The 14340-nt window shown below is 29.8% G+C and overlaps 3 protein-coding genes across 7 annotated transcripts in view; 2 read left to right on the forward strand and 1 right to left on the reverse strand.

Annotated features, from left to right (window-relative positions):
* Window positions 1–2371: 2371 nt before the first annotated feature.
* On the forward strand, window positions 2372–4241 carry LOC143196402 (cytokine receptor-like factor 3). The gene is made up of 6 exons (XM_076404064.1): window positions 2372–2724; window positions 2774–3058; window positions 3113–3281; window positions 3345–3613; window positions 3669–3848; window positions 3900–4241. Exons 1-6 carry the CDS (start codon window positions 2509–2511, stop codon window positions 4053–4055), a joined length of 1275 nt encoding a protein of 424 aa, XP_076260179.1. The 5' UTR covers window positions 2372–2508; the 3' UTR covers window positions 4056–4241.
* An 89-nt stretch (window positions 4242–4330) lies between these two features.
* LOC143196400 (uncharacterized) lies at window positions 4331–6532 on the forward strand. 2 transcript variants are annotated; one of them, XM_076404062.1, is made up of 6 exons: window positions 4331–4628; window positions 4682–4872; window positions 4933–5097; window positions 5163–5292; window positions 5335–6269; window positions 6323–6532. In XM_076404062.1, exons 1-6 carry the CDS (start codon window positions 4460–4462, stop codon window positions 6428–6430), a joined length of 1698 nt encoding a protein of 565 aa, XP_076260177.1. In that variant the 5' UTR covers window positions 4331–4459; the 3' UTR covers window positions 6431–6532. The 2 variants fall into 2 exon arrangements, with proteins under 2 accessions (XP_076260177.1, XP_076260178.1); XM_076404063.1 differs by having other exon boundaries at window positions 4332–4628; window positions 5347–6269.
* A 2173-nt stretch (window positions 6533–8705) lies between these two features.
* Window positions 8706–14340, reverse strand: part of bif (protein phosphatase 1-binding protein bifocal) — a 75249-nt gene continuing 69614 nt past the window's right edge. For all 4 annotated transcript variants that reach the window (XM_076402257.1, XM_076402255.1, XM_076402258.1 and 1 more), the window contains exons 7-8: window positions 9613–9745; window positions 8706–9558 (exon numbers count right to left, since the gene is read on the reverse strand). In XM_076402257.1, coding sequence (XP_076258372.1) covers window positions 9374–9558; window positions 9613–9745 — 318 coding nt within the window. In that variant the 3' untranslated portion in view covers window positions 8706–9373. The remainder of the gene's footprint in view (window positions 9559–9612; window positions 9746–14340) is intronic.

Raw genomic sequence — 14340 nt, forward strand, 5'->3', positions numbered from 1 at the left:
TACAAGCCCTGATAAGTATTGCAGATGCACACAGACACTATAAGAACAACTAATTACTTCGAGATATTCTGATTCTGATCCAACTGTCATATAGGAAATTAACAGGTTCATAACAAGACATGAAGAAATACTCCACTCCCATGTTAAAACCTAATTGCTCAACACTGAACAAAGATGAAAAAGAAGGAACCAAACTCAAGAGGAACAAACAATATGTTCTTGTGTAAAATTGTACTAAATGGTAAAAGCAGTGAAAAATGTTGAAAATTTTTATTTTAATGGATACTAAGTAATAAGGGCCAATATCTACTTAAATAAGTAGGTAGTTGTTAAGTTACCGTACGGACAAATTGTAAGTCAGACGGCAACGACTATTAATAACGTATTAATAAATTGAAAAAATAGAGTTATTTTGATATCAATGATAAAGAATGTCCATAAAGGCAAAAAAATCGTTAAAAAACTTATAGACGAGAAAGACGTGGACAAATTAACAGTTGGAAAGTATTATAATTAATGAAAAGAAAGCAAATATCATGGCATAAAAAATTTTTTTGCAATAAACCAGAAATAAAACCTGACGTAAAATCAGAATCATTTTAGATTCCAATATCTACAGTCAAACACTCAATGGATATCAACTCAGAATGCTGTATGTAGTTCGTGCTATTAAAACCCAATAAAATCATCACTGCTAAGATTTGCCAATGTTAATGAACAGCTTAAAAAAAGAGGTAATGGAGAAAATATTGTAAAGTCATCCTCTGGTACAATAACACTTGTCCACACATTGTAAAATATATCACATACATGTTAGAGTAATTTCAATATTTCTCGAGAACCTGAGTACATACTCTCACGAATACTCAAAATTGACCAATTTTTATCAATTAATATCATATAGACCAAAAAAGTTAAAGTTAATTCTTAGTTTAATAACAGTTCTAAGTTTCCAAATTTGTATGCACCATACTTGCACCAATTTAAACCTTCAAAGCTTTTTAATAATTATGTTTCATTACTTATTCTTAAAAACCATTGTAATTATTTGATTACTTAATTTCACTTTCCACAGTAACTTTAATAATTACATGAGAAAATTAAGAAAGCTTTAAAAATAATTATTTGGACTAGTGGCACTTCCAAGGGGGGGCTAACAAACATACCCTTCTCCAGACAACAAAATAAAGCCACAAATCCTAACATCCTGGATCTGCTACGGCTTTGGACAATCTTAAATACTCCTATGCCTTAACTGTGGATGGTTTTTCCATAACTCCGACAACTACGTATTGAATATAACGTGGTCATATAATAACTAATATTATATTTTCACGAACATTTTAATGAATGATGTCAATATCGACATTTATTCGGAATCAAGTATAACTTAGTAATAACCATAATAATATATCAATATAAACCAATAATGCAATTATAAATAAAACCAAACTTTAAAGAAACTAGATTCTGATAAAAATTAAAACCATTATTTAATAGGCAGCCACATGCATTAACCAAGATTGGAGATTCCTATGTCATAATACATAAGAATATTTAGGCAGTTAATTCCTTAAATACATTTAAGATACTAATGTTATAAAAACTGGCATATTAAAACAGAAACTGCCCATATACAATACGCTAATTTTTTCTTCCACATTATGAAAAGATTTTGAATTATTTAACTCATTTCTGATCCAGATCCGTAGGCGATAAACGAAAACTAACGCGCAAATTTACAAGATAGGCTACACCTATACTCAAATTTGACTTCAGATAAATGACAACTCAATATATGGAGTCATAGAGCAAAAAGCAAAAAATGGCTACACTATAACTGAAATATCTTGTCCGCCTCGAAACGATTTTACGAAATCGATCTGGATCTATAAGGAAATCAATAACTGAACTTATTCGCCTACCTCTTTCATATACCACATAAACAATAATAATCAGTTATAATGGCTCAACTACACTTAATATGTGCAATATTGATTTATAATAACCAATAACTTGTGTTGTTGCAAGCCGATATTTAGCAATTTGATATAAAATTTTCAAATATCAAATTAAAGTTGAAAAAAATGACAAGTTCTACATTAAAAGATAGAATCGACTGTAAACAATTCAATAATAAAGGGAAAACAAAGAAAAAAAACAAAAAATTCAATAATAAGAGTCCCAGGAAATTTTATTAACTTAGAAATTTAAATTAGGCTAGTAGCTTTTGGCGCCATCTAAAATATGTATACGAAATTAATATGTATATGACATATTAATTGTATATGAATAGTATATGACATGCGTGCTTTAGATAACTCTTTATACACATAAGGTATAGTACAAATCTAACCTCACATTATTTTCATAATATTCTGTAGTAATTTATTTCAGTATTCATATATTCAGCCTGTATATAAAGAAATGTTTTATGTTAATGAAGTGATTCATTATAAATTATAATTAAGTCACATATACTAAAACTAGAGATATATTTTTAAAATAATGGATAAAGAAATTGCTGAAACTGTTACTGCTGCAAAGTTATATTTAAATAATCTCTTGGATCTTCAGTGTGACATACAAAACGCAGAGAAACAAGTTTTAACTACTTACAATCAAACATATGATGATATTAAAACCTCATTTGCGAGCCTGCGGAAAATTGTAGAGAATTTGCTTGATAAACGGGAACAGGATCTACTAGGAAAAGCTGTGAAGGTTTGCAAATTCAAATGAGTATTATTATATATTAAAATAATTATTTTAGGCCAAAAGTGATGGATTGGTGCCTCTAGTACAATGTGCAAATATTATAAAGAAAAACATTAAAACAACAAACCATTTGATTGATCAGGGCAATAGAACTAATGATTTAACTGCAGATGATCTTGGGCAATTTCTACAAAAAGGGACCCTATTGGGAAATTTGCCTGAAGTCCCAGAGCCAAAAGAAGTGCCTTATATATCATTTTATTTTGATCCATTCCATGAATCTGAACTAAAACAAATAATTGACAATATAGGGGAAGTATATAAAATTGCCCCTATTCAAGTAAGTTTTATTATTGCTGTGTAAAATAACATAACCCTACATAAATTTTGTTAGATTCAAAAAGTATCTCAAAAACCAGGTGCAATACTAATTGAATGGGAACAAAATTTTGATAACAATGAAGATAAAGTCAGAGATATACAAGAGTTTAAGCTACAAAGAGCTTTTGGTGATGTGGTTAAAGAAAAAAATCTCTCAGTTAACTTTATAGATTGTTACAAAGGTGCATTATTTTTTTAATATAGAAATCTTAATTCATTTTAGAATTGGTTATTAATTATTTTAGGACAAGAAACTCAATTTTTGCTTCGGGATATACAAATATCTCAACCTTACTCATTTAGAATTTGTTGTAAATTTGATGGAACTTCAGATTGGAGTCCATGGTCAGTTCCTCAAGTTGGTTTGACTAATTTAAAGTGGTTTTATTGGGAAAATGCTCCAGGCTGCATTTTAACAAATGATAATAAAATAGTTAGATCTGAACATAATACTGAAAGAACTGTGTTTTCTGATGGTCCTCAAGTAGCTCTTGGAGACTCTTTGGAATTTACTGTATGTATTAAGACACATTTAACGATAAATATCGATGACTATGAACTGATTTTAGGTTCTAGAAGTAGACATGAAAACTGAAGCTATATTAGCTTTAATTCAGGGCAAAAATAATGGAATAGCAAATCTACATGACTATAAAGATGGAATATTTTTAATAGATAGTAATGGACATATAATAATTGATGGTATTGAAAAGTCTACAGTATTACCTAAGTTTGCCAAGGGTTTAAAGGTTTGCAGTCAAGTTCTAGTTAATTTCCCACATTATACAAAAATATTTTAGGTTTGTTTTTCTTTGGAGAAAGTCAATGATGATAAAGTTAGAATTAATGTTGATTCAAGTGATAAAAGAGTAACTTATGACTGGTTTCTTGCCAGTGAATCAAAGTTATATTTTGCTTCTCAGTTATCTTCCAATTGGAAATTTATGGTGGAGTAATAATTATTTGGTTATTTATTTAACTATTTATTTTTTATTTTAAATGTACTTTACTGACTCCTACAGTATTATTTGGTTTTGGAATCTTTTTTCAGCAAGTTTATAATACATTTACTTTTTTCATGCAGCTTATACCATCTTTTGATACTTCAATTTTCAAATTAATAAAGCCCAAAGCGATACTCATTAATGTGTTTTATTTATTCAAAGTAAATTTATATTTTAAGTCTTAACTTCATAAATTGAAGAAAATGCTGTACCTATAAAAGTCAGTTGACAGTTAATAACATTCAAAACTTTGAGGTTATCAGTTTTCCACTACTTATATATTTAAAAAAATATATTTTAAAGTGTGAAAATATATGCATTTGTAGCTGACATAACATCATATTTCTAATGCTAAAATGACATCAGAATACCAACAAATTAAACAATTTTTTGATGAAAATAAGATTCCCTACTCCAAAGATTGGCTAGATAGCTGTTTGGACTTTTGTATAAATCATAATTTGCCACCTAATTATAGTATAAATGACTTAAAATCAATTGTTTTTCAGCAATGGTTATACCTAGGTAAGGTAAGTGGTTTATAATAATGATTTTTTAAACATTATTGTATATCATAGATTTAAGAATATTAGAGGTACCCTCACTGCCTTCAAGCTTACCTAAGGAACTAAAGTATTCATTAAATGGAAACTATTATTTACAAGTGGTTCAAGTAATTGATATATCAAAACCAAAGCTATGGCAGATTCATAGGATTAGAAATAAAACTGGTAAAAATGCTGAACCTGACAATGACTATGGAAAAAGGGTAAGTGTAGTTATTTACAAAATATTCTTTACAGATACACATTTAGATGGTGAACTATAGGTATTACAACTTACTCTTACTGATGGTGTGGGAAATATAGAGGCAATGGAATTTAAACCAATACAGTGCTTAAATATAAACCTTCCGCCAGGTATTAAAATTAAAATCAGAGGACCTGTTATGGTTAGAAATGGAAGATTAATGTTAGAAGATACAAATGTCAAGGTTGGGTTTTATACAAACATATCTAGAATGCATTTTAGTTATTACAATTTATATATGCATTTTAGATATTAGGTGGTCATGTTGAAGAAGATAAAGTGCAATATGCTGCCGAAAATGTTTTAGCTAGAGCATTAGGGTTACCAGAAAATGCTGATCCAATTACAATAGATGAAAATATACTGGAAATAAATGAAAGTAAGGTTTATATCATTTAACCAAATCTAAAAAACTTTAAAGGTAATTCTGCAGGTATCTTAAATACTCAAGCAAAGAAAACTATTCAAAACCCAGTACAAAATAAACATCAAAGTAAAGTACTTTCCAATAAAAATGTCCTTAAGTCAAGAACTCCAGAAATTCCTCCAGATTTTGAAGTAGACGATGAACTTTTAAATGAATTACAATGTGAAGAGTTCAATGAAGATAAAATAAAATCAAATTATAGAGATAATAAACGAAAGCCTACATGTAAATCACCTGATCTTTTTAAAGAAAATGATATTGATGAAGAACTGCTTAATGAACATTGGAATCAGTTGGATGAATCTTTGGAGCTCATTGAAAAACCAATTGTAAGCAAGGAAGTTACCAAAAAAGATGTTAGTAACATAGATGATACATTTGAAGATATTGATATTGACTCTCACTTGGATAAAATTGATGAGGAGATGGCTAAATTACCTAGCAGTACACAAATATCTGTATCTCCTAAATTAAAAAGGTTACGTACAGATCTTGATTCTCCAGATATAAAGCCTGCTTCAAAAAAAATGGCACAGAGTAAAATTAATTTTGGCAAATTAAATTGTGAAAAATACAAACAAAATATGCATTTAAGAAATAGCATAGATGATGATGATGCATCAGCAATAGTAAACACTTCTCCCGAAATCAAAGTAATGACTATTGAGAAATTAAAAAAGATATTGCCCAATATTGGGATGGGCAAATTTAAGATTAGAGCTAAATTTTCAAAGGTTGTTCAAAAAATGGTAATTAAAGATAAATTGTATAACCTGGTGATTAAAGTTGAAGATTCAAGCGGGGACTTGGTTGTGAGGGTGCTCAGTGATGTGGTACAGGGGTTTGTAGGAATATCTCCTGAGAAAATGGAAGACTTGAAGGGTTTAGTTTATAAAAATGATGAAGTAGCCAAGGAGCAAGTTATATCTGTATGGAAAACATCATAATATAAGTTATTGTTTATAAATATTTGTTTTTTTAGTTTTTAAGAAAAATTCATCAGGCATGCATATCATTGAATGACATAGTGGAAATACATATTATTCGTGGAGAAGATTATCCAGTTTTAGCAAATATAATTAACCATTAATAAAATTAAAAGTTGTTACTATAACAATTGTTAAATATTTTTATACACTATTTATTGATATATTGTTTATTGACCTAAGAATAAACACACTTATTGTTAAAATGTTGATTGATGTTTTTAACCGATTTCGAAAAAGGGAGAGGTCCTATGTTCAGCTGTATATATATATTTTTAAATGTATGTTCGTCAATTGCGGACAGATTTTAAAAATTCTATTTTTATTTGAAAGAGTGTAATTCCGAGGTGGTCCCATTGGAACCAAATCAGGTTTTATTGTGGGGAGGGGGAGGATTGAAATCGAGAGAAACGCTCAAATTTCAAAGGCACATATGAAGGTTTCACGTATTTTTTATCTAAAATAATCTAATATTTGTGTTTTTATTATTGCTGAGCTCTGGAGGATATCTATGTTAGAATTACTAGTAGTACCCCACAGTTCAATACAATAGGTCCAAATATGCATAAGTATTGACTTATACAGCAAAACCCTGTTATCTAACGATAATTTAGATTTACGCCCTATCAGCCACTATATTTGGTTTAGTTTAAGCCCAAGCTGTTTGCATTTTGTTACTATATGTTTTTTCCATGTCAAACGTCAATCGAAATGCATTCCCAGATATTTAACGTCGTCTGCTTACGGAAGTTCATGGTTATTCAATTTTACTGAGGGACATGTTTTTCTACAAAGAGTGAATGTCACACGGGTAGATTTTGTCTCATTTGCTTTGATACGCCACGTTTTCAACCATAATTCGACTTTGTTAAGATGAAGTTGGAGGTTTCTTGTGGCTGATATTGGATCCCCATGTGATGATAAAATCGCTGTATCGTCAACATATGTTGCAACAGTGGTGTTTCTTGAGGTCGGTAGGTCAGCTGTATACAATAGATATAACAATGGGCCAAGAACACTGCCCTGCGGAAAACCCGAATATATTGGGTGTAGGTCAGAGTATTCGTCACCCTGTTTTACAATAAAATGTCTGTCTGTGAGGTACGATCTCAGCAGTTGAAAGTGCGTATGGCGCAAAAGCTTTTTCAAGTTTCAGTGTACCACACCTTGTCGACAGACTGAGAAATATCGAAAAATGCAACGGAGCAATATTTTTTATCGTTTAAGTTTTTGTTAATTTGGTTCACTAATCTATGTATTTGTTCTATTGTTCCGTGTTTATTACGGAAGCCAAATTGATGGTCTGGAATAATAATTCTCTCCTCTGCGATTATTTTGAGTCTATGTATAATTTTTCGAATAATTTAGAGATCGCAGCTTATAGGACGATGAGAGGAGTCTTCTGATTATTTGCCAGGTTTAAGAATCATAATGATTTGAGACATTTTCCAAGTGCTAGGAAAGTAATTAAGTCTTAGCATGGGATTAAATATGAATGTTATTAATCTGATGTATATTTTATGTTAGTTTCTTTGTGTTAAAAATCTAAGTTTGATTATTTTTTAATTTTCAGTGAATTTCTAATTTATTTCTTGAAGTCTGTTAAATTTTTTGTTAAAAATATTTTATTAGTATATATATGGGAAATGTTTATTATTTTATATATTTCCGAAACATTCAGGTATACAATTTTAGGCAATTGATATCATGTATTGGTATATTGTATATCGTTTTAAGCAATGATGAATCTTTATCAAGCATTGGAAAGTCCATTTAACTCTAAGATAAATAGGATACATAAGGTTAACAGTAAATAATTATTAAGAAAGAAGTCTAGAATTTAAGAAATATAGTGTTGATTTCGTTAGTTATATCTATAAATTCTATTACACTTGACAGAGAGAAGAGAAGCATTACTTTCCAGTAAATTATAAAATTGAATATTTACAAATAAAAACCAATGCCAATTCGCAAATGGTAGATGAAAACTAGTAATCACTAATATTTTATAAAATATGGGGTAAAATAATAGCACTAAGAATTTATTCATTTGTGAAGATCATGAAAACGTCTGGAAGTTGTCTATGTCTATAGGAACATACGTATATATTCTCTATTTATTAATCTCGGATCTTTGAAATATTGGTAACAAATTTTCAAGTTATGAGTAATTTGTGATATGTTAGTGAATCATCATCGGGGTCCATTTCTCTACCTTAAATGTATGCACAATACATAAAAAGTTTTTTTTTGGAATTTTCTAAGTATATAATTCTATTAACATGAAAATTTGCGTACATGTAACATAATTTATTCCATAGTACAAATGCATAATATATAATACTGTAAATAGGTTATGTTTAATAAAAAACAAAAAAGTGATGTAATAAATATGTGTATATTCTCTTATAAAATCATTATTAATGACGTATACATACTTAATTTTAGTAAACACTTCAAAAAGCATAGTTTAGACAATACACTTAATATTTCTCAAAACGTTCGCTCACGTATTTAAAAGCAACTCTTATCATTAGAAAAAAATATATTTTTTTTATGGATGATACTCTAACTCATTTTTAAATAAAAAGTCGTAAAGCAAATAAAACAGCTATGTTGTTAACTTGCAAAACAAATCGTTTAATTCTAAAGCATTAACTAAATAGAAATGGATTTTTATTTCCTTTAAAACTTTATTTATCGAAACAAAAAATACTTAAACATAATTACTTAAATCACAGATACTCTTAAGGGGATAAAATTATGTTTACTTTTTTCGCTATAGAAAGAAGTACAAAATATTATACATAAGAACAAAAAAAGTTTTTTGTTTTGAAGGCAATATGATATGGAACGTAAACACTTAAATTCTACCTAATCAAATGTGAACAATGTTCACATTTACATTTTATTTGAATTGTTTTATGGTTGGACATCGAGTTGGCTTGGATAAAAAAGGAATGTTATTCTTATTAACAATTAAGATGGTCCATTTAAATAGGAAAGATACAAAAAAACTTAAATCTAACGTTTTAAATGCCAGTCTATTAGAAGAGCATGTCGGTTGAGCCTCCGGAGCTAAAGAGAATAGGTTTCTCGATTTCCTCCAGCACGTCCGTGGTCTCCTGTACCTCCGTTACGTCGGGTCTTGGAGGTGGAGGTGGTGGTGTTTTGGTTACGCCCAGTTCGAAATCTTCGATGTTTTTCGGAACATACGTTGCTAACGATGAACCTACAAGAATCAAAAATATCATTTTGCAATCAGAAGTAAGTACTAGTCACTTACCAGAAAGCGATGGGATTGAATGACCTACAGTGGCACTGTCCAGCGGTGAAGGTAAAGGTGAATCTTCGATTAGTAGTGATGTCTCTGATGGATACTCGTAGATTTCCGCATCGTCTATGAAGGATATTTTCAGCTGAAAAAACAAAATAATTGATTTAATTTTATTTCGTATAGAAATTTATAATTAAAAATATGAAAAAAACTAGTGTTATCGATTTTGCTATTTTAAAATTCTTATCTACTAAGTATCTACTTAATATATTTTATGTACATATTATTTGGTGAGTACAGTTAATATACTAAATTAAGAATTTGTTGGAAAAAGTTGAAGTTCATTACTGTTACCATATGTTGTTAGAAATAGGGAAAAAATTATGGTATATCATTAAAAATATGACATAAAAAATATATAAAAATTACAAATTACAAACAAATACTTATTAAAATATATCTCTATAGTAATGTTCCGATATATAAATTATTTTAATGAAATAACTTTTACGTAAAATTCAACTATATTCATCATACTCTCTTTGAAGATTAATATATTCAATGCAGCACTTTTTAATCTACTTTTTATAACATAATAGGTGTTTATGATTAGACACACTAATATGTACTTGGGTGCAATGAAGCTGAATTATATTAGATATTTGGATTATGAAGTTTACATTTTAAACATTTATTAGTTTACATTTTATTTTTCAACTTTTTTTTTTAATTTCTGTATACCAATAATTTTATTGCAGATTCCCATTTAACGTAGAATATACGCAGATAATACAATAATAGGTTGAAAAAAAAGTATTTTCGGATTTTTCATGCTATTCAAAGATAATTTGTTCGTATACATTTCAAACACCGATCAGTAATAGTACCGTTTTGATCGATAAACTGTAGAAGAAAAACTGGACTAAGCGATATCGACTAGAATAACTTTAATACACCATTAAGAGAGTTTTGTACGAATGGTTAGAGGGGGGTAACGTTTTATGGAGAGCAGCTCATGAACAAGTTTATTTCAATCCGAGCAAAGATTATCTTCCTTGGATTCAGTGCGGGTTTTACAACTCTTTGTGAGGGTTCCTTGTGCTTCGACCACTTCGTCCAATCGCCGGCAACCATTAGTTTCAAAAATAGTTCTATTTCATATCATTTCAGCAAATGAAACTGATCAGTTGGTAGTAGTTAAAATAATATTATAAATAGATAAATAGATTTAGGTAGGTCTTAAGCTAAATTGTGTGTATATAGTAGAATATAAAATACGTTTAGTAGATAGGTTAAATAAGTTTTTTGTTTATTTTTATTTAGTTATCACAACGATTATGTACATATTTTATTTTAAAATGTTTTTTTTTGTGTTAAAAATCTAAGTTTGATTATTTTTACTTTTTAGTGAGTTCCTTATTTATATTTTGAAGTCGGTTAAAATTTTTTGTTAAAATAATTAATTTTTTTCTTTTTAGTGTTAGATATTTACTGAACAAATTACGCAGTTATTTTATTAGTATTACAATGGATAGTCCAAGTAAAAGTGTAGCCAGTATGAGGAAACATGGGAATAAATAAAAAATTATTGAAAATAAGGAACGCTTCAGGCCGTTAAAGTTTTCACATATTTTTTATCTACAATAATTACATATTTGTGAATAATGTTATTGCTGAACTGATGTGACAAAAATTGGAAGGAGTTCAGTGTAAAAGCCTTCACTTTGCCTTAAGCTCTAACCATATCATATGATAAGTCGTAGAAATATAGAAGGCAGCTTTACAATGATGCAACAATTATGTTCGGTTCTCAATGGGGGCATCAACCTTTTTTTGTTTTTTGGTTGGAACATTTTTCAAATCACCCAGACTAGGTAGCAGATCCCAGGGCCTGAAGCGTAAGAATATATATATGTATGTATGTATGTATATATATATATATATATATATATATATATATATATATATATATATATATATATATATATATATATATATATATTGAAGTTATTAACTTCAAAAACCACCAAACGAAGTAAAATTTTATCTATCAATTTCACGGCTAATCGGTCATATACAAAGATAACTCTTAAACTCCTACAACTTAGACAGGATTGAACCTGAAGGAGCTTACTCAACAATGAAGAAACAAAAAAGGAGTACCAGTTTGCACTCTTGCCTAGGATATCACAAACATAAATTTACGACCATGCCTCAGCAGGATTCGAACCTGCGACTATCGCAACAGGAAGTGGACGATTCTGTCGCCTTTACCACTGCGCCAACCAAGCCCTTGTGTAAAGTTTAGTGTAGTGAAGTGTACTAAAGGGTAAAACATTGAAAGTGGTACTAACTCATGTTTTATAAGTATTTAGTTTTAAATCAGTGTATAGACAAACTGTAAGTTATTCGGCAACGACTAGTAATAAAATATTAATAAATTAAAAAACAATTGTTTTCGCTGTTATTAGTGGGTGTACAATTAAATATCCCGAGTGAAATTTTTAAAACAAAATCGCCGAATTCGTTTTTCTGATCGATACGGTTTCTTCGCGAACTGGGTTAAGCGCATATTAAATATAATTTAATAACGAAAACAGCCGTTCCAGCGTAATCATCCGGGAATAATAGAATTTTCCGTGTCCTCGTCCGTTGTTCCTATTTCAATGATTGTTTAACGGTTTGGCTTCTTTCAATGTCATCAGGTTTTCGTTCAAACCATAACCTAAAATTGAATGCTGAGATAAGAAAATTGCATTTACCATTCTCATATCCCAAAAGCCGCAAATTAAAATATTATAGTCATATATTTATTATTGACATGTAGAATTTTCGTCAGTCAATAATATTTTTGAATATTAGATTATACTTTTTATATATACTTTTTAAGATTAGACATGCAAGTTAAATATGGATTAAAATTTGGCATATCAGATATTTATTCTTGACATTTCGGGCTTAATTTTATTTTAGAGATATCAAATAGGAGCGATTGAATTCTTTTTTGATGGGTTTGGACCAGTTAATTTCTTTACATTGTGAAAGAACGACTGTTTTATTGCGTTTCGTACTTCTTACGCTTAGGAAGAAGTAACTGTTACAATTGATGTAACTAAAATCAAAGAACTTTACTTATTTAGTTGGAATATTCTCCTAAGATCAAATATATTGCCAATCAAAAAAAGGCCTATTTGGACTAGGTGTAAATATGGGGTTGCACTAATCCAACGTTGCCAAAACAAAGTTCTTCTATTAATTACCAACAATAGTAACCAACATAGGACTGCACGACGACTTCGAAATCAACTGGATATACAAATATTTCTTAACAACAAATAACGTTGCTAAATTACAGCAACAAGTAAACGACATGAACTTATATTACAATGTGTGTATTACTCTTACTTTAAATAACTAGTCTAATTTAATTTGATGTATTTATCCGCCATTGGTCTTGCTTTTCTATTGATGTAAAAAAGCTAAAGCACCTGTTGGTAATTATTTAACAAATTTTTTTTTCAATATATTTTTTTTAAACTCTCCTTTTACCAACTAGGGGTTTATCTGGACTGGACCTACAGTTTAACGTGGGCTCCGAAGCACGGTTCTCAGCATTAAACCTACCAACTGGCGAGTGACCAACTTAGAAATCATTCCAGAAAACATCCGGTCTTACCCAGCCTGGTTACTGGCGTGACTGGGATCATTTTCTTTGTCAGATTTTACACTCTTGCCTAGGAAAATCACAAACATAAATTCACGACCATGCCCCAGCAGGATTCGAACCCGAGACTATCGCAACAGTAGGTGGACCGTCGCTTTTGCCACTGCGCCAAGCAAGCAGGCTGTTGAATTTTAAGTTGATAATATTTTTTTCTGATTAAACACTAGATGAAGAAGGAACAAAGGAAGAGCCTTTGAGGGAACATTATTTTGAAGAAAAAGTGCCATGCCTGATTGATATTTAAGGTCTGGTGACTTTCTATATCACAATCTTAATTATAAATTATTTTATTACTACTTATCATTTGTATTTGAAATAATTTACAAGGCAAAACAAGTGCATGATAGATACATTCATTTGCATTTTCTAAACTTAAGATACTTAGATAAAGTTACTGTATATTGTTTCCAAGTTAGTGTGATTTATTAACTTTCTTTCATGTTTTATAGTAAGATATGGACCACTTTGTATATCCATTGATTTCGCGGTCATTGTATAGCTCTTCGTTAGTTATTTAGCGATAACCATTCATAATTAATCGTAGAACTTTGTTTTGGATGCGTTAGATTACTACTTGTTTTGAGGTTTTGGTGCAACCCCTATATAACTTCGTGGCTCTATCAAATCAGTTCATTGTTGTTTACGTAACGATAGCATTGAACTTTGTTTTGGCAGTCTTGGATTGAAAGTCGATTAGTGCAGCCTTATATTTTCGTCCCATTAGTTCAAATTGGTAGTATTTTTCGAATAACAAGTAATTTTGTTTACCATGTTTTCAATTTAATCTACCCCTTGAAATAGATGCTGATATATTTCGCTGATACCCCTTGAGGAATTATTCAAATTGTATAATTAGGCTTCTGTATTTTCGTCGGCACGCAGGACTGACATGGGCAGATTTTGAACTATTAAGCTTTATCTTCCAATCTGTTCACAATATACGACATCGTACGACAAAAAAACCTTTGCCTATGTTCTATATTGATTTAAAACCTAATGGAAATAATAAGGCG

This window comes from Rhynchophorus ferrugineus, unplaced genomic scaffold (genome assembly GCF_030347505.1).
Source record: "Rhynchophorus ferrugineus isolate W39M unplaced genomic scaffold, kcgeb_rfMv2 rfM4, whole genome shotgun sequence".
In the NCBI taxonomy this organism is placed as follows: Eukaryota; Metazoa; Arthropoda; class Insecta; order Coleoptera; family Curculionidae; genus Rhynchophorus; species Rhynchophorus ferrugineus.

Coding starts and splice junctions, on each gene's coding strand:
- LOC143196402 (XM_076404064.1), top strand. CDS start 2,509: ATGGATAAAGAAATTGCTGAAACTGTTACTGCTGCAAAGTTATATTTA. Junction 3,282..3,344: donor CTTTATAGATTGTTACAAAG/GTGCATTATTTT, acceptor TAATTATTTTAG/GACAAGAAACTCAATTTTTG. Junction 3,614..3,668: donor GAGACTCTTTGGAATTTACT/GTATGTATTAAG, acceptor AACTGATTTTAG/GTTCTAGAAGTAGACATGAA.
- LOC143196400 (XM_076404062.1), top strand. CDS start 4,460: ATGACATCAGAATACCAACAAATTAAACAATTTTTTGATGAAAATAAG. Junction 5,293..5,334: donor TATACTGGAAATAAATGAAA/GTAAGGTTTATA, acceptor AAAACTTTAAAG/GTAATTCTGCAGGTATCTTA. Junction 6,270..6,322: donor CCAAGGAGCAAGTTATATCT/GTATGGAAAACA, acceptor TTGTTTTTTTAG/TTTTTAAGAAAAATTCATCA.